Raw genomic sequence first — 20,711 nt, 5'->3', positions numbered from 1 at the left:
TCAAAATTCTAGGTAAAGAAAAGTCAAACATATGAAAATATATTTCTTTAATATATTCCTTTCTTTAATATATGTATTCTCAATCCACAGCAATTACAAGGTGTACTTTTTCTTTCATAAACATGCTATGCATATTACATTCTTCATAAACAGAGATCTCTCAGAAGTCACCAGAAGGTCAGAAGAACAAATGGAACATCTGAAGCAAGAGAAAGGCACACTCAGATTACAAATAGGATAGCTATTTTTATCAAGAAAGGACTTGCTCCTTCTGTGTGATTCTTTTCTTACAGATTCTAGAGAATCTCAACAGAAACTGAGAGATTTTGAGAGCCATATACTATATAAATATATAAAATAAATCACATATATAAATTGATGATGTAATCCTTATTAGGTAGCCATTTGTGATGTCATGGCAAGACAATAAAAGTAATAAAAGTTCTAAAACCATAACAAAAGCAAATTTTTTTGAGAAATCTCAAAATAAGGCCTTAATCTTCTGAAAGGAGTGTAAGGCATAAATATTCTTATTCAAGTCTCCATGAAGTATACTCAGAGTTGAATGGTCTAAGCTCCAGTTAATATTTACCCAAGTTTCTCTCTGTCTCCCTTCCTCTCCCTCCTCCCTCCTAAAATACTACTGAAGCTCTTATTAATTTTCATTGGTGGATATAACCTTGCTCAATGGTTACATGACAGCCACAAAAGATATATGCTATTTTCTTTGATCCTTAGATATCAATAAAACTTATTTTGCTAGAGGACCACTTTTTTAAAAAAGTACCTAGTATGCTCAGTGTCTAAACTTTGCACATAGCATAATGAGTTACTTGAGTAAGAGAGAAAGGAAAATAAAATATATAGATGAAAGGATCTTAAGTTCAAATTGTTGATGCCATTGCAGACTTCCCAATTTCTTTGATGTTTCAGCAGGGTACAGGCTGACAAACTACTGACTTTAAACTCTATCTCTTCTTTACTTCCTTTGCTAATTGAGGGTATTTATTCTTCACCGTGGCCTTCATAAATGGGTGGGCAGTTTAAATAGGTCCTCATAATCCCTTCCAAACGCACTTGGTAAATGTTTATATTCTGGACTCCTGCAAAATTTTCAGAAATGGTATCCTTACCCTTTGTAACTGCACATACACTGACTTATATATCCACTCACCCCCCTCAATATCCTAAACTATATGATTTCATGCAACTAACCATTATACTAGACTGTACCCATGTTCTTCCTCCCCCCGCCATTTATTAGAATTTTACTCTTTAAGACCAAGCACAGATACTCTTCCTCTGTCAAAGCTCCCCTGATGCTACCAACCAGAAGTTACTTCCTCTTCTAAATTTCTACAAATCATTCACACTGGGCTCTTAGTATAATAATGCCTTTTAGTTAATGTATCATGAATCCTTGACTATAAACCAATAAACCCAAAGTTTATGCTCTCTGCTCCTGACAGGGTCTAGTATAACATGGGGAGTTAGAGGTATGTTCAGGATGATTATCGTGATGGTGAAATGCTGTATTTAGGAGGGCAAGTTAGAGCCCAAATGATAAACTGATCATATGCATCTCTTCTGAACTCCTGTTTAGTGATGTCACCTTGCTAGTTTAAAATCGGCCTGGCTGGAAGTATTTTACACCACAGGAATGAGCAAACACTACAATTAAGGCTTTATTTATTTGAGATCCAGTTTACCAGCATACCACTGGCTAAGCTCCCATTTCCGAGTAAGCCTTTTATTACATAAGGTGATAAATGTCCGGCAAATCCTGAGGGCATTTATTCTCTTTTAATAGTCAATTTAGAGTCAATTAAGGCAAAAGACACAGAAGAAAAATTACAGAGAAGAATATAGATTGCTATTTCCCATTGGATTTGGACATTTTCAAGTGATGGGAAAGGCATATCCTGAGCTTCACAGGGTTCACTTAAAATCTAAATTAACATTTTAAAAAACTTCTAGCAGAACATCTCACATTATTGCAAAATATTAGTATATGTTTTCATGGAAATATATACTTTTTTAAAATTTGAGAAACAAAGAACTATCTTAAAATTTTCTTGTTCAACAGTAAAACTGCCTTGTTAAATCATATCCAGAAGAAAATGAAATCTCAGCCTCTCCATATTAATTCTATATAAATTTAATAAAGTTACATAAGGGATATCACACGGAACAATACGTGTTTCTTCTTTTGCTTTTCAATTACCACTTCCTTCAACACGTGTCCCTGTTATTTTAATGGAATGAATCTGACAGAGCAATACTGAAGATGTTAGTAACTAGATGAATCAGAATATTCAAAAATCAAGCATTTTGAACATGTTAACTACAGCAGCATTAAAAACAACCAGAAAAAAAACAAAAACAAAAACAACCAAAAAAACCCAACTGCTTGATCTGAACAACAGAGGAAATATTTCAAATCCTTTCTTTCCTATTCCAGAGAAATCAGACAGAAATGGCATCTGGCAAAATCAAAGATGTAAATTCAAAGTTAAATAGTAAAGAATGGGGCCTTTACTTTTCAAAAGATTTGCTAAGAGATGAACATACCTTAGACATTAATCAAGACATATACTGTGCTTTAAAAAGGCTATTTGGCATATTACCTGGTTCAAGGAAAGTAAATCAGACTGATGGCAATCTTACCATAAAAAATATAAAGTTATAGGGGCGCCTGGGTGGCTCAGTCATTAAGCGTCTGCCTTCGGCTCAGGTCATGATCCCAGGGTCCTGGGATCGAGCCCCCCATCGGGCTCCTTGCTCAGCTGGGAGGCCTGCTTCTCCCTCTCCCACTCCCCCTGCTTGTGTTCCCTCTCTCACTGTCTCTCTGTCAGATAAATAAATAAAATCTTAAATATATATATATATATATATGTATATATATATATATATATATATATATATATAAAGTTATACACATACAGAGCCCAAAACAAACTTCGGGGAAGAAAAAAAAGCAACCGGATTTGTTTTAAAAGATAAAGGAAGAAAAGGCATTTTGGCTTCAATTAAAATTTTGAAGAGAGATATTTAAATAGTAGCAGGGAATAACTAGCAGTATCCTTTTATTTTTTTTCTCCTATCTTTTGCTAAAGTCACAATCTGCTTCAATGAGATATTAAAGTCATGATAACATCTAAGGAAGGAGGGTAGTTTCATGACTTATATTAACAGGCCATACACTTCATATCACACTGTGTTGGAAAGGAGCAAGGGGTTAGTGAGGTAACTAAGAGAAGAGGATAGCCTAATCTAACCAGTTTGAGTGAAGGTAAAGAGACAGACATCATTTCCAGAAATTAGAGTTTTCTTTCATATTATTCACAGTCTGAGTTCAGATTTAGAATTAAAACAGCCCTGTGAGAGAAGTCTATAAGATATATGATATTCAGGGATGCCTGGGTGGCTCAGTCGGTTAAGTGTCTGTCTTCGGCTCAGGTCGTGATCCCAGGGTCCTGGGATCGAGTCCCACATTGGGCTCTTTGCTCAGCGTGGAGTCGGCTTCTCCCTCTGCCCCTCCCCCTGCTCATGCTCACGCACTCTCTTTCTGACAAATAAATAAAATACTGAAAAAAAAGATATATGATATTCAGCAGGTAGTCCACACTTCTCAAGTATCGCTAAGAATGAGGTAACAGAAGCTATAATCACAGTCAGCAGGCATCACATGCCTTTCCTACGCCCCATCTTCAATTTGCTCCCAGTTCATTCTTCATTTTAGAATTCAGTTTGAAATCACCTCAGTATTTTTTAAACATCCCCAAGGCTTTTCCAAACCATCCTTGGGAATATTATGACTTGAGCTTCATAGATACAAACAAAGCTACTCCTGGGAGGTCCAGAGTTCACTCTTTGAGGCTCACATGCACCAACACAGCAGCCACATACAGAACGAATATAGAGGAATGGGCACCAAGGACTCAGGAAGCCCTAAGGACCATAGACAACCCATCCCTCAACGCATCCCTTTCCAGAACAGAGACTGCTTATGTTCAGGATATAGGGAGGGGTGGAAGATGCTGAACCTGGCGCAGACACTAGGTTTCAGACAATATTCCTTAGCCTTTTTCTTAACCATGTTTCCTCTCATAAAGGATCTTCTTACTAGATGGTACTTCCCACCCTAACCAACTAGTTTGCACACTATAAAAAACAGCCATGTTTGCTGAAATACCTTTCCACCTTTCCTTTTGTGCATTGTCCCCTGCAGTGCCAAGGAAAGTGATCTACCTTGTGCTAGGACCTGGAGGCAGCAGTAAAGTGGCAAAGGGGTTTGACGGTGTAAAAGGGCAAAGGAAATTTGGCTAAAAAGCTACCATCTCTGCGGTAAGACAACAATTCCGTTTTTCCTGGCATCCCTTAGAACTCTACTACAACCCACAGCTACTGGTTTCCACTGGAAAATCAACCACTTTGAAAATGAATAACAGACTTCCAAAGTCTTTCCCATCACACTGTTGGGAATCTCCTTATAATTTATAATGTCTTTTGAATATTGTTTACCATAGCATTAATTTTTATCAGTTTGTTTCTTTTGCTTTGTACAAAAGATAACTCTGGACTTTTTAAGGACTCAAAAAAATAGTGCTGTTTGATTTATAAATATTTGCCCAATGTCCTCATCAGCAAAAGATATCCATGGGTCATTCAGCACTTGTTTTCTGGCCAATAAGCTAATTCCATAATATTGTGCAAATTCTAAAAATAATGGGAGTTCCCTTACTTTGGAAGTTTTTCCAGCACAGTCTTCAGTTCTTCACATATGAGCTTCACAAGTCCGTTCTTGATGTTACTATATGAAACATCAATCATGAAGATAAAGGCTGGTGGATTGGGAGGCTTATTCTTCTACAGGAAAGCAAACAGATCACACAAATGTAATTATAAAGTATATATACTGCATAATCAAATTAAAACACTCAGAAACTCCTGAAGATCATCAAACTTTTCATTTAATATTTTAGGATATAACATCTGTGGAATTAAATCATTTTCTAGAACACAGTCTCTGATGCTATAAAAAAGATAAAAGCTGTTTGTTTTCCAGGGTATGACCTGCGGCACACTATTGAGTTAGACAGGATTATGATATCTAGCAGAAAAGCTTCACTTTTATAGCATTCCAAAGACCTTATCACTACAATTACCCAAGGGTGAGTACAGTCTGGTGGCCAGCCTTGCTTATAACCCTCTGCCTTATGAGAAGAAATGTGTCTGGTACCTTGACAAATTGAGCCCCCAAAGAGTACATACAATAATTAGCATTTGTCTTGAAACTAGTAAAACATCATTAACTTATAGATAATACTATTTTCAAATCTTTTCCTTTATAAGCTCTTTCAGTTTTAAAGATATGAAATTATATATTAAAATATAATTGTAAGGGGCGCCTGGGTGGCTCAGATGGTTAAGCGTCTGCCTTCAGCTCAGGTCATGATCCCAGGGTCCTGGGATCGAGTCCCGCATCGGGCTCCCTGCTCCTTGGGAGCCTGCTTCTCCCTCTGCCTCTCTCTCTCTGTCTCTCATTAATAAATAAATAAAATCTTTAAAAATATATATGTATAATTGTAGTGGTGCCCGGGTGGCTCAGTTGGTTAAGCAACTGACTTGGGCTCAGGTCATGTTCTCAGGGTCCTAGGATCAAGCCCCAGGTCAGGCTCCCCGCTCAGCAGGGAGTCTGCTTGTCCCTCTGCCCCTCCCCCATTCGTGATCTCTCTTAAATAAATAAATCTTTAAAAAATAATAAAATATAATTGTGTATCTTAAAATTGTACTATATTGTCAAATACTTACCTATACCTTACATATTTATGGTTAAAAATGGAATATTGGGCCTTTTCTCTATCTGTTTAAAACAATCACTATAACATAAAGCAGCTGTTATATAAATGTTTTGTATCTGTTGGTCCCTTTACTGGCTGGGGTTCAAAGAGCTCTTAGGAAGTGATTCTTCAGTTGGGTCTTACAAAATATTTAGAAAACAGAACCACAGGCAAACTTAGTGACTCAAACTAAAACAAGAGTTCAAGTTAATTCAATTTTTAACTTTATGATAAATGACAAAATGTTCTAAAATAAAATTGTATTTTAGGGCACCTGGGTGGCTCAGATGGTTAAGCGTCTGCCTTCGGCTCAGGTCATGATCCCAGAGTCCTGGGATTGAGTCCTGCATCGGGCTCCCTGCTCCTTGGGAGCCTGCTTCTCCCTCTGCCTCTCTCTCTCTCTCTCTCTGTCTGTCTCTCATGAATAAATAAATAAAATCTTTAAAAAGTAAAATAAAATTGTATTTTATTATAATTATAAAATTACATGATAATATCTCCAAATTACCTTACTAATTAACTCTATATCCACTAGAAGGCTAGGTATAACACTCTTCTAATAAAGTCTGTCATTTGAAATAAGAAAACTGCAGGACTTAAAAATCATCAACATAAATGCTTCATTGCTTTGTCACATTCAAAATCAGACCAACAAAGAAAAGAAAGAACTCCACTGCTGTCTATCTGAGCATTTTTTTTTTTGCAAATCATTCCTGATTCCCACCTAATCTAATTTATAATATAGACTTACAATGATTTATATCAAATAAAAACAACAATCATTTCCATTAATTAAGCCAAAGCCTCTTTGTAACCGACCCAAATGTGCCTTACCAATTCTTGTGTCCTCTCTCAAGTTCATTACCAGTTCCCCCAGTGAATAGTTTCCATAAATCCAACACGCACATCTCCATGGAATGCTTCACTGTAACTAGTTTTCTATGCATCGGAAACTAATTTCTCATTCCTCTAAATGACATTCTCTTCCAACATCTCTATCAAAAACATCACTACACACCAACTCAAAGGCTTAAAAATATGAAATTAGATCTGACTATTCCTTTTCTTTCCATCACTGAGTCCCATTGATTATCCTTTCAAAATGATCCCTTCACATGTTTTATCTGGTCCCTACTCATAACCATCCAGAAGTTTGCCATCTCATACCTAGAAAATTCTAATGACTTCATCCCTGGCTGCCTGAATTAATCACTCCACTTTTTCAACCCAGCTTGCTTTGTCTAGCCACGCCTAACAGGTATGAAAAACCTGGTTTTCCATGACAACTTACCAAAACCACTCTGTTAAGGGTCACAGACCTCCTGACTGCAAATGAGGGACTTTAAGCTGGATTAAGTAAAATCCAGCTCTCATCCTAAATCTCTTTTGTTTCTCCAATTTTAGGCATGGCAGACCACCTTCACTTTTTTAGCTGTCAAGGCACTGTGGTGTCATTTCCTCTCCCACTTTTTTTTTTTTTAAGATTTTATTTATTTATTTGACAGAGAGAGACACAGCCAGAGAGAGGGAACACAAGCAGGGGGAGAGTCAGGCTTCCCGCTGAGCAGGGAGCCCGATGCGGGGCTTGATCCCAGGACCCTGGGATCATGACCTGAGCCGAAGGCAGACGCTTAACGACTGCGCCACCCAGGTGTCCCTCCTCTCCCACTTTTCTGACTGCTGCTTCTGTTTTTCATTTTCTTCTTTCTCCAAAGGACACCCTCTTCTCTTCTCTTACCACATGCTCCATCACAGAGATCTTAGTTACGCAATTTTAACCAGCACCTCTTTATAGGTGACTCCACAAATTCTTTCTCAGCATGGTCTCTTTTCTGAGCTCCAGACCAGCATTCTATTTAACTATAGCACACTTCCATATAAAGGGCCTGCCAAGATCTTCACTCAAAATTTTAGCAGGTAAGACAAGATTTATCCCACTGTACTGGCTTCTCCGTAAGGAACTTAGAGAAAGCATGATCCTCAAAAACAATCTGAATTTCAAATCTCATTTTTTCCATGGAATTGTCCACCTTTCTAAACCATCCACGACCAGTTAATTGTGAAGCCCTTCTGGTTCCAGTACCCAAATTTAGACCCTAATTTCCAAAATTATTATTATTTTTTTTTAAGATTTTATTTATTTATCTGACAGAGAGAGACACAGCCAGAGAGAGGGAACACAAGCAGGGGGAGTGGGAGAGAGAGAAGCAGGTCTCCCGCAGAGCAGGGAGCCCGATGCGGGACTCGATCCCAGGATCCTGGGATCATGACCTGAGCCGAAGGCAGACGTTTAACGACTGAGCCACCCAGGCGCCCTCCAAAATTATTTCTAACTGTGGTAAAATATACATAAAATTTAACACCTTAACCATTTTTAAGTGCATAGTTCAGTGGTATTAAGTACATTCACACTGTTCTGAAACCATCACCACCATCCACCTCCAGAACTCTTTATCTTGTAAGACTGAAACTCTGTGACCATTAAACAATGACTTAACCATTCCCCTCTCTCCAGACCCTGGCAACCACCATTCAACATTTCTACATTCTTACCTCCATGAATGTGACAATTCTAGGTACCTCAGAAAAGTAAAATCATAGTATTTGTCTTTTATGTGACTGGCTTATTTCACTTAGCATAAGTTCATCCATGTTTAACATGTGTCTAAATTTCCTTCCTTTTAAGGCTGAATAATATTCCACGTATGTACATACCATATTTTGTTCATCCATTCATCCATGAATGGACTCTTGGGTTCCATCCACCTTTTGGCTATTGTGAATAATGCTGCTATGAACATGAGTATGCAAATACCTCTTTGAGACTCTGCTTTCAATTATTTTGGGTATATACCCAGTCATTCTATTTCTAAATTTTTGAAGAACTGCTATATTCCCTTGAGTTTCCCTTGCTTGGACTACTGCATTAACTTCTAATATCCCCCTGCCTCCAATCTCTTTCCTCTCATTACACAGACTGCTGTCAGAATAAACTGTCCAAAGACACAATACAGATCACAACGCTAATAATGCCTCTGAAGACAGAATGTTTATTGAGAGTCCTCAAAGTCAAGCACAGAGTTTGGCACAAAAGAATGCTCCATACTGCTGAGTGAATAAATGAGTAAATGGATGGGTAAATGGACTAAGGCAACAACTCCCTCTCTACCTTTAATGGTCCTCATCACCTACTGAATTAACATAAATTCCTCAATGGCCTGGCATTTTCAACTCCCCATAATACTCATTAACAAACAGGTATAAAAAGAAAACAGGAGATCAAAGGTATGACACCAAACCCAGTGGTTAGTCTGTATCTCAAAACAATTTTCCAGCTTTACTTCCCATTATTCCCCAATACACATTCCTTCAACTAATTTAAGTGTTTGCCATTTTCAAAACATTTCCTATCCAGAAGTCAGTTTAGTAGGCCTGGGCCAAGAATTTGGCCAGAATAGTATTTTGTTTGGCATAGTGTTTTTTTAAAAAAATATTTGAATATGAATGTGTTTTGGGGGAAAGGGAACATCCTCTCCAATTATCCTAGTTCCCATACTAACTCCACTTCACTCATCTACAACACCTGCCTAGTCCCTGAAGAAAGCGAAGCTGCAAATCCTCTGCTTCTGCTCACGGTTTTTTCCCTTCCCTTCCCACATGTCCAAACTCTGCTCATGGTGTAACCAGCTCAAAAGTCACTTACTCTTTGAAGCCTTCCCTGATCCTCCAAATCATACGTCATCGCTTGTCCGTTTTCTTATGGCACTAGGATTATTGGACTCATATGGCATTTATCATACTTGGGTTTATATCATAACAATATACTTATCAGGTCTAGACATAGGAAGTACCTAGAAACCAGTTCATTATCTTGTTAGCTTTGGTATCCCTCACAGCACATAACCAAGTGTCTTGGGCATGTTAGGTATCCATTAAATGTCACAGTGAATTAAAATTAAGTGGAGAGATGAAAAAAGAAAAAAAAAAAAAGAAAAAAGAAAGGCTGGCTCGGAATGGGGTTTTACATTTTAGGTATACTTTGTGTGTAGATATATTCTGTAAACTCTTTTTTTTTAAGATTTTATTTATTTATTTGAGAGAGAGAATGAGAGAGAGAGAGAGCACATGAGACGGGGGAGGGTCAGAGGGAGAAGCAGACTCCCCGCTGAGCAGGGAGCCTGATGCAGGACTCGATCCCGGGACTCCAGGATCATGACCTGAGCCGAAGGCAGTCGCTTAACCAACTGAGCCACCCAGGCGCCCTATTCTGTAAACTCTTAAGTGAAAAACTCAGTTATATGACAGAGTTGGATATTTTTTTTCCCAGGGGAATCCCATGGTGATTTTCTAAATGCCTACAAATCCACAGTATATTGATAAAGAATAGGGGTTCTATGGTCATGCCAACACAGTTTTCAGTCTAGCTCTAGCACTTTCTACGTGTGTGTGATTTGAGGGTGGCACTTAGGCTCTCTAGGCCTCAGTTTCCCCATGTAATGGTGGTACTCACCACATGGGTTCACTTGAGAACTAAATGATACAACACATAAAAAGTACTTAGCATAGAGCATCACATATAGTAAATATCAATGTTAACTTATTATATAAAATTGGTATCAAGATAAACTAAAATGAATAGGAGAAAATATAATTTTGTATTTCTAAATTTGTGTGGTGTTAAAAAATACAGGTACAAATTAAATAAGCTCTTTTTCATTGTCCAAATCCCTAAGGTGACTCATTATTATACTTTATTTACATTTTGAATTATAATTAAATTTGAAGATACTTAAACTCTTTAAATTTTAAATTTTACTTGGAATAATAAAAGGTAGATTAAGCTTACAAAAAATTCTTTAAAATGTACATTTTTTTTAGTTTAGTTCCTTGCCTGCTGGGCGAAATTTCCCATCAATTAGACATCTGGAACATTTCCAGATAACAGAGTTTGAAGATACTGAAACTTTTGTTCCCAGAAATAGATTTGACTCTCTGCCTGAGTTTCTATTAAAAAAGCATAAAATCAAGATAATATAGCCTTTCTGGCAAGAGAACTAGAAACTGAGAGCATAGTTATATTTATACTATGGTTGCAAAGATCAATCAATAAATTTTCCATCACTAGTTTTTATAATGGCTTTATTTATGGTCTACTTAATCATTCACCTTCAGCCAAGAACTGTAAAGAACAAATAAACTGCCTAAAAGTAGTTGGTACTTTAGGATTTTTTTTTGTCTGATATAAAGCATTAATACCAAAAAATGTTATGTTTCTCAAAATATGTTCAGATGTTACATTTTGAATTAATAAAGCATTAACTTTTAATAACTAGTTCTATGTAATGTGGTAAAAGAAATCATACAAAACACTAAGATAAACACAAAAGTTATATTAACTGAAAAAAAATTAAATCCAATCAAGTGAAAAAACTTCTATTCAGGAAAAACGTTCTTTGTAATTTATACTCAATAATGTGGACTGGTCCCCTTGCAAACATCGGTGATAGAATTCTGTGCGTGGAGGCTGTTTACGGAGCACTGGGCATCAGTAGGCATTCACATTTGGAAGGGGAAGTAAGAAAATTAGTCAGAATGGCTCTGTTTCTTCAGGTCTACATATGGTACTTCAGAGAGAAGCTGAAATCTGAACTGATACCCAAGAAAATGTTTCCAAATCACCGAAGAATTTTAAAGCCCTGCGAGTTACCCAAAATGATGGTCACTCTCACTATGACATTGGAAAAGGGAAATAGCCAGTCCTGGGAATAGTAACAGACCTGCCAATTCATTCATTCATTCATTCATTCATTCACCCACCCCACATACACTGATTAACTGTCTTCCTTGTACTAGACACTGCAGTGGAGGCCCAAAAGACAGCCAGGCCAAGATTCCTGTCACCAAGAATACTGAAATCTATGAAGAGGGAAAGTATTTAAGAAGATTTAAATTTCATGGGGATACCTGCTAAAACCAATATACAGACCAAATTCTATGGGGTGGGGGGGAAACCCAGGAGATTTAGTAAATAACCACTACGATCAAGTCAAAGAAAGTGGTTCATGTGTACACATGCGTACACTCACATATGATAAAATTTCAGGCAGGTATTACAGAATGAGTACGAGTTTGCTAGGTGGGGTATATAAATGTAACAGGAGGATGCAAAGATAGTCCGGTCAAAACAATCTTACCTAAAAGCATAGAGTTGTAAGAAGGGGTGATGAGTTCAGAGTCTGTGGTGAGTGTTTTGTACAGCTGAAGAGATGGCCAAGGTGACAGTATGGAGGCCAACAGTTAATGATCTCATAAGGAAGGCTACGTTTTTTAATTTAATTTTTTAGATTAAGGAAACAGGGAGGAGTCTCACGCTTACATTTAAAAGCAAGGAAACCGGAGGCCAGAATCCCAGGCTCTCACATAGTCCAAGGGAGATCCTAAGAGTCTTAAATCATTGTGGTGACGACGGGTGTGCAGAAAGGAGGTAGAGAAACCTGTTCCAGTCCTATTGACCATATCGGCTGAGCATCTGCCTTGGAAGGGAAAACCTTCTGAGACCTCTGACAAAACAAATAAGGTTGAGGCACTCTATGGTACTGTTGCTTTAAGAACTCAGAATATTTTATCTGATAGGGACATAAAAATGAAATTATTGTTTTCTATTTCTGGCACCACTTTTTAGTTTTTAAAAATAATCACTGCTCTGAATAGTTTGGCAATTTAATTATGTTAACAGCCTAGAAACCCTGATCTGTGTCTGAGGCATTTCTACATCCCCATAGCACCACCAAAACGCTTTGTTTGTGAACCAAGATTCAGTTCTTTACATATGAAAGTTATTCACTTGAGTTTGACATCAATGTATAAACACTTGAAGTCCTGGGAACACTTACTCTGCAGTAATCCAAAGTAGCAACATATTCATAAGATCCTAGAGATAACTCTGGCTTCTCATAGTGGTCCAGCCTTCTCCCGATGTGGTCCAGATGTTGGAAATAGAATGGTGGAACTAATAAAATCAAAATAAGAAAGGAAACCTTTTGTTTTCATAACACAGACAACTTAATAAGTTCTTAAAATTTATTACGGGAGGAAAAGAAGTACTTGAGGGGGAAAAAGTGTTTTAAAGCTAGAATGCAGTATATTCTAAATATCCACTATGTAAAAAGCATGTGTGGAAAGTACAAAGGTTTTCTAAAAAATCCTCTCGACTCTTCTGCAAGTTACCGATGACACATAACATTTATCATTTAGACCACTGTGAAGAAAAGGGATAAAAATACTGGTGTTTTTAAATTGTCACAGAGAAAATTTAATTCTCCCTATTTAGTTACCTCCTTTAAAAGGAATTCTGACTTTTCTAACTATTTAAATTTTCAATATACCTAACGGAAATATACCTTGGTTATTTGGACTCATACTATTAACTACAGTATTTGTTATCCTTTAATTAAGAGATGTCTTCAGCCATGGAAAGTCTGCATGGTAATCTTTTAATGTCTGGACTTCAGAGCAGAGAGGATTGCTGCATTAGGGAAAGACTATACCACTAAGATCTCAGCTGAGAACTCTTAATTTGATTCAAATGTCTAAGGAGGTTAGTTCTGGCAACGACCTGGAAGTCATCCAACAGCACAGGAACACTTATGAGTCACACACTGAACACTTGGACAAATATGGCCTGGTATCTCTGTGAAAACAAACTCCTGTTGCCTTGAGATTAATAGGGCTGGCTATTAAACCACTGACAAAGGAAGAAGTATTTAGAATAACCAGCAATGCTCTGGTTTTCAGCATTTCATAAAGAGCAACATTTTCATTTATAAGACTACAGAAGTAATGCATTCTCTTTTAAAACCAACAACTCAGTATTCTTTATTTTTAGTTGTGAACCAACATGAATTACAACAAGACTGTTTTCGTAGGTTGGAACTTAAAAATAATCACCAAGAACTGATTTTTCTATTTTCTTACCATAACATGGCCATTTCTTTTAAAACAAGTTTTATAACACTCATACGTACATATGGATCTCTGAATTTGGAAAATTCAAAGTCCTGTAAAGATTATGGAAGTGGGAAACTGACAGTCTCAGCAGAGATAAGTAGACTATGAGGGTCTAAACGTCTAAACCTGCAATTTTGTTACTTTTAGTTGAGGGAGATGATGTTACATTGGCTATTTAGGATTAGGTATGGTAATTTCTACATAGTATAAACTATAATTCATTTTCATTCACATATCTACATGTAACATGCGAAATTTTTCCTTTAATTTCATATTCATTAGCATTTAATATTATCTGTCATGTTTATAAAAAAAATTCAAGTCACATTGTAAATTATGCACTGCCAAATGACACTTGTCTTCCTGCATGCCTTTTGGCCTCACATGCTTCCCACTGTGCAATCTCTGGACACTCTGAAGGGAAATAGAGTGAAACCATGTGACCAAGCTTGCTGGGTTCTTTCTAACTTCAATAAACCTCTGTCTTCTTTAAACCTAAATGAAGAATGCAGGTGTCAGTGTAAATCTATAGGAGTCTGGCTCCTTTTAGCAACAAATATTTGAGCCTAGTATGAATAACGCTATTGGAAAATGAACACGGCAGCCTCCTAGGAGTGAATACCCAAGGGAAGGGAATTTATTATGTAGAGATACAAGAATTCTTTTTTTTTTTTTTTTTTCTACCAGGAAGTGGCTGGGCTCTGAGCTGATACTCTGGGTGTGACGCCAGGGTGTCACACCAAACTGAAAATCCTGGATCTAAAAGCTACATAAATTTCTGATTACCTTCCTAAGAAAGGTGAGGGTCTGGCTAAAGACACTGAGGAGCTGGTGACCTCGGTGGAGACATTTATCCAAATGCTGCAGGAGAGGTCTCTGCCTTCTCATGACTCTTCCCCACAAAACTAAAGTACAGGGAAATGAATTGTCACAGGGCTCCTGAAATCCAGGTCCCAAGACTGGAGTGGTAGCCAATGATTTGGTTGCAGATTTCATCCAGGATGAAACAAGGAATAAAATCTTCCTTAGAAAGAGAAGTAAGGGTGGAGAACCAACAGAAATCTGGTCTCACAGGGATATCCAATTTGCAATGAGTGGATGCCGCAGTTGGAGCAAGGAGAGAGACATTGCAAGAGGACCACAGTTTTTTGAGAGGAGGATAGAAACCAATGATTCCACTCCATAGCAAGGCATTTTTAAGAACTGACCAAAGTTTTTGTGAGAAAGACTCAGTCTCTGGCACTCTGAGTTGAACAAAACCAGGGACTGTAATAAGGAGCTGGGGCAACAAGGCGTTCTCCCACCAGAGAACACTCACAGAGTTGAGCCGCCATGAATGCAATGACAGAGGCAGAAAGCCGTGACATTCTTCAGATTTAATGACCTGCAGAGAAGCATGTCTATGAAGATAAGGAAAGAGGAAAACACGTAGAAAGTTCATGCTCTCATAATCATCACATGGTTCTACAAAGGGTCTAGAAATGTAAATGAATGTGGGAATGTTTCAGGCTGACTATGCACTTTATTGAGCACCAAAAACTTAAAAACACAGACTTGTTATGAATATAATGAATGTAAGTTGCTTTTAGCAAGTTTGCAGTTTTCTTCAACATCAGTCAATTCATACTGGAATGACAGTGAAAATATAAAGAATCTGCAAAAGCCCTTCAGAATAATGTTTTTTTCCTTCTTAAGCAATCCAACATTCATCCCTGAGGGGGAAAACAATCTATACATGTGTTAAAGCCCTCAGTTAAATCAGAGCTTTTCCTAAATACTGATCAGCTCACATTCAGGAATAACTTGGAGGAATAAGGAAAGATTAAGTCTCCAACCTACCATCTATAAACACAGATAAAATAAAAGTTCTTCTTTATAATATCTGTGGAAGGAAACCAACCAGAACTTGCTCCGTTTGGGACCTCCACGCCCCTCTCAGCCTCATATAAATGCATGAAGTTGCTCCTACAACTTCCCACATCGAAGCTGCTGTGTTTCTTATAAAACTCCAAAGTAGGTAAGTAGTTTTATTTCTCAATCCCCTTCCACAAAGTCTCCGTTGGAGGCAAAACAAAATTTTACCTCTCATGTTTACAGATGACAAAACTGAGGTTTTGTTTTGTTTTGCTTTTGCTATTGCTCTGAGTTATTCTTGAATGTGAGCTCATCAGTATTTAGGGAAAGCTCAGGTATAACTAAGAGCTTTAACATATATTTTTTCCCCTAAGCTAAGAAGTAAAACATATTTCAACTAATAAAGAGCTTTTACTACGAGCATGTATTGGCACCACTTACCATCGTTCACACAGTTGCAAAATCCACACTGATACCTCCTTCCTCCTTCAATGAACTGCATAAATGGGCACATGTAGGCTTTGCACCTGTTGCATCTGACTGGTCCATTCTCTCCATGATTTACCAAATAAAGGGGAATCTATAAGAAGCAAGTAAAATGAAGAGGTAGATGGGTATAGGATTTCAAGGTACTTCAGAAATACTATGGAATAATTTTAATTTGAAAAGTCTTCCAGTGGCATTCATTAAGGAACTCTTAACTCTTGGTGTTCACCAGGAGAGTAAAGATGTCTCTCTTGATACCTTCTGAATTCAAAGAAATACCCAAACAAAAATTAATTTGAATATTTATCTCATTAATAAGGACATATGTATATATGCATATTTATGTATATGTATTTATCTGTATGTGTGTGAAGGCAGAGAGAAAATATAATGATGGCAATAATATTTAATAAAGCATATGTTAAAAATGTCCTGGATACCTTAAATCACAGATTTTGCTAAGTTTGTTCATTGATTATAAATAAAGAACGTGAATTGGGTCTGATTTCAAAAGCTCTAGTTTGGATAGAGCTCTAGTTAGTTTAGATAGTTCCATCAAAGAATACAAAATGTTTCTTCAAAAATGAAACTCTCTGAAGAAATATACAATAATGTTCACTTTAAGGCAAGGACCCTGATTCTGCCTTTTCTGTTTCTTTATCCCATGACAAAATGTACTCTCAAAGTCGCTGGTCATGCTTTGCCAGGACTTAAAAAATAAATATTTCAATTGCTTCTTCCTCATAAGCATGAATAGAAACCATTTTACAGCTTGAAAGTGAAAAAGCTCAGCATTAGAGTCTGCCTTGTTTCTCAACTCTTTTGGCTTTCAGAATAAAACCACAAAGATTCTTCTTGCTTTTATAAATCTCCCTTAAAGATAACATTTCTAGAAAAGCTTGAGAATTACAGGGTTTGGCATGGTAACAAAGTTTTACTTAAAAAAAAAAAGGATGTAAATAAAGCAGACTGCTTTTTAATGGAGACCTGAAGAGGAGGAAGGTGGAGGATGAGACAGGGTCAGAAGGCCATTTTCTACTCAACTTAGAAAACTGAGATTTACTGTTTGTCCCTGTCCAGATGTTCAATGCGAAAACCAATCCACTGCTGAGGCTTCAGAAATGAGCTGTGAGATCTCGTAACCGAAAAAACAACAACAACAGCAGGTTTGGTATAGGGGAGCCTGGGTGGCTCAGTCAGTTAAGCATCTGCCTTTGGATCAGGTCATGATCCCTGGACGCTGGGACTGAGTCCTATCTTGGGCTCCCTGCTCAGTGGGGAGCCTGCTTCTCCCCCTCCCTCAGCCTGCCGCTCCTCCTGCTTGTGCTCTCTCTGTCAAATAAATAAATAAGATCTTAAAAACAAAAAACAGGTTTAGTATAATACATAAAAGAATCGGGAGAGGGTCTTAAAAAGAAAAAAAATTCAGGACTAGTCCCCACGGCCTCTGCACTGCCCTCTCCCCCTCCTCTTGCCTCAAGGAAGGCAGAAAACAGATTGGACTTCTCATACAGGATCTCTTCTGATCCCTAACATGGGCATAGCTCTGGTGCCCCATTGGTAGGACTGGGACAGGGATTAAATGAGGGATCCATGTGTGGTACTGAGCACTGTGCCTGGCACAAAATTATTGGGTAAAAGGTAACTGTTGCTATCGTTAATGATACAGAACCACCTTTCTTCTCTCAAAATCACTGAGCTCAGGAGAGAGTGTACCTAACGGCAGGGTTACAGTTTGATAAGTTTAAGATAGGCTTGAGTTTCTACAGGCATTTGTTTATATAAACATTTTGATTAGCTAACTTGTTACTGTAAACTGCCACTGTTAAAATGATCTAGAAGGGAGGATATCTACCTTCCAGGAAATTGATATAATCTAAAGGATATAATCTAACGGTCAAAGCCGAGAGCCACAGAAGATTTTAAAAACCCTCCCCAGGAATCTGACTTAAATGTATACATATTCAAATATGGACACATACAATACTTTTTAATACAAACTCTGTGTTTGAGAGGCAAAAAATGACAAGTGTCTGTCCTCTTTAGCTGGTCATAATAATAACTAATCTGAAGGGACAAAAGGGAAGTAAACAAAAAGATGCAGGTCCCAACCAGAAATTCTCAGGATAGTGAATGGAGAATTAGAGTAAGAAGTGAAAGGTAACAAAACTGTAATAATAAGATGGCTTTTTCTGGATCAAAACCAATTATCAGTCATGCCTTTGTTGCTGTTCAGCTTTACCTCTGAGATCAGAAGATACTTTGAAGAAATAAACCAGGAAGAAAGTCTGCAATTTGCCTACACTCCAGCCAACTTTACTTGTCTCATCCTTTTATTTTGAGAGTTCAAAGACTATAATCAATTCCCTGAGAGACTTTAGAAATATGATGCCATTATTTGCCAAACAAAGCAGAGGTAATACGAGGAAAATTAGCCTTATTTTTACTGATATGATTTACCCAAAGGCAGGCCCAACCTAAAATTACTGTGAAACTGTCAGCAACTAACACCTGAGCATTCAAGTCCTGGCAGATTCAAACTTGCAGAACCAAAAATGAATGTCTAGTAATAAACTGGAGTCGAGTAGTGACTGAATCTAGGCTGTTAAATACACTTACATTTTTTCTATTTTCAGTCTTTTGGAAACTGGATGATGGATAGGTAAGCAAGGTCTTCAGACAATTGAGGTGACAGTAAAGAATGTTAAAAGCTTTTTAACTGTTTACATTTTCTTTTGGGGCAACAGGACAAGGGTTCCTAAATTACACTGCCTTATTTCATCTCTCTCAGGTCATGTTGAAAACTATCAAACTATCAGAGATTTTCTTTGCTCTCTCCAGATGTCTGCTTATCTGATCTACAGTAGTGTGCATGAGCTCATAAATAGCTAATCTTACTCTTCTTCTGAGTTCAACTTTAGTGTATACAGCTTTTAAAAAAAAAAATCAAATTACTTCTCCCAAAAAATCTCTAAGGTTTTTTTTTCTTCACCAAGGACATTATATCACTAACATTTTCAGATTCTATAATTTTGTTTATAAATGTGCTTTAATCTTTTGGCTTTTAGTATATTCCTGTCTGCTCTTTCTTTTCTGTTCTTCTCGTATATGGAAAAAGTGAAAGGATGGAGAGACTGGCTCTAAAAACCTCATCTGGCTATTCTTAGCACTGGTCCTGTGTGGCATGAGTTTACACAACATGGAAGTGATGCGGAAACTGAGGAAGGAAGAGGAATAGTTGAATCTTTTGCTTGCAGTTTTGGATTACCAGGGCTATGCTTGTCCTTTACTGTACTAATTTTAATTAAGACGCTTTAATTGAATAAAATCTCTCTTTTTTGTGCAAGTATGATACCATGCTCCACACTGGGCCACAAGAAAGAATATAACTCACTGAGAAATGAGGTTCAGTGTTAAAATGATGTAAGTGATTTAGAAAAAAAAAACACAACTTTTGGGTTATTTTTCCAAGTAAAAGGAGTAGACAACAAGATGTATCAATCAATAACTCCTTGGTACTATGACTACAATTTTTAAAATTTTCTTATGTTAATATATTATCAGTTTCCCAACTATTCTTGCCATTCTCCCAGGGAACTTTAACATTTATTTGTACAGTAGGTGCTGAGTATAGTATGTGCCTTGGTAGGGCATTCAATCTGTCAGGATAGAAAAGACATTAAATAAACAGGCATGCAAATATGCAATTAAAAGAGTAAGGTAGGAATAGAAAGAATAGTTATGAAATAATCATTAATAAAAGTTCTCTTTAGCTGAAAAGGCAATGTTAAACGATTCAGATTGTATCCTGAAAGCAAAAACAGATACTCAAAGAAAATGAAGTACAATGTAGAAAGATCCCAAGTGAAAAACTGTTAAGATTTGTAGCCTATATGCTTCGTTTTGGATCTATATAGCTAAGAAAAGTCTAAATACACAGGTCTTGCTAGTCTCTCTTTTAGATGAAAGATGAATACCAGAAAGCACCTCAATATTAAAAGCTGATTATAACCAAACCAGGACAACTAAAGAAAATATGAGGGTTTTCTGTAGCACAGATCCAGTAGATGGCACTGTGCAACTAAAAATTAAAACTATATAATCTACCCAGTAGGTAATACTCAAGATAATTATGACACATTCATTTATGTAACTCTAATAACATTTAACTAAACTTATATCAGCTATTACTGTCACAAAATTAAGAAACCTATACTTCACTTGAAAAAAAATTAAATAATGGTTTAAAATATCCTGGATGAAACAAAATTAAACATGAAATACAGGCTACCTTAAGCATAAATTATATGGAAATTACAGAATTTGTCAAAATTACTGAAGATAATAGCTAAGAAAAACTTATTCTAATGAGTTTCTAACCCCCTTACCGACTTTTCCTTGACTATATGTGGGAAAATAAGTAGCCCCAAAGTACAGCGGGCAACCTAAAGATGACCTGGAAAGAGAGTGGCCCGAGGAAGCAAATGCCCCCATGGCCAGTGTCCACTTCCTACTTGTCAC

General features: G+C 37.1%; 1 protein-coding gene across 2 annotated transcripts in view; it reads right to left on the bottom strand.

Moving 5' to 3' along the window:
• Positions 1-20,711, bottom strand: part of SEC24D (SEC24 homolog D, COPII component) — a 102,692-nt gene that overhangs the window by 30,530 nt on the left and 51,451 nt on the right. For both annotated transcript variants that reach the window (XM_028087390.2, XM_028087391.2), the window contains exons 9-11: positions 16,146-16,284; positions 12,737-12,852; positions 4,745-4,869 (exon numbers count right to left, since the gene is read on the bottom strand). In XM_028087390.2, coding sequence (XP_027943191.1) covers positions 4,745-4,869; positions 12,737-12,852; positions 16,146-16,284 — 380 coding nt within the window. The remainder of the gene's footprint in view (positions 1-4,744; positions 4,870-12,736; positions 12,853-16,145; positions 16,285-20,711) is intronic.

This window comes from Eumetopias jubatus, unplaced genomic scaffold (assembly GCF_037043125.1).
Source record: "Eumetopias jubatus isolate StellerSeaLion01/CBP00866 unplaced genomic scaffold, mEumJub1_p1.0 scaffold_2, whole genome shotgun sequence".
Classification (NCBI taxonomy): domain Eukaryota; kingdom Metazoa; phylum Chordata; class Mammalia; order Carnivora; family Otariidae; genus Eumetopias; species Eumetopias jubatus.
The sequence above is the reverse complement of the archived record's forward strand: the minus strand, read 5'-3'. Positions and strand labels throughout refer to the sequence as shown.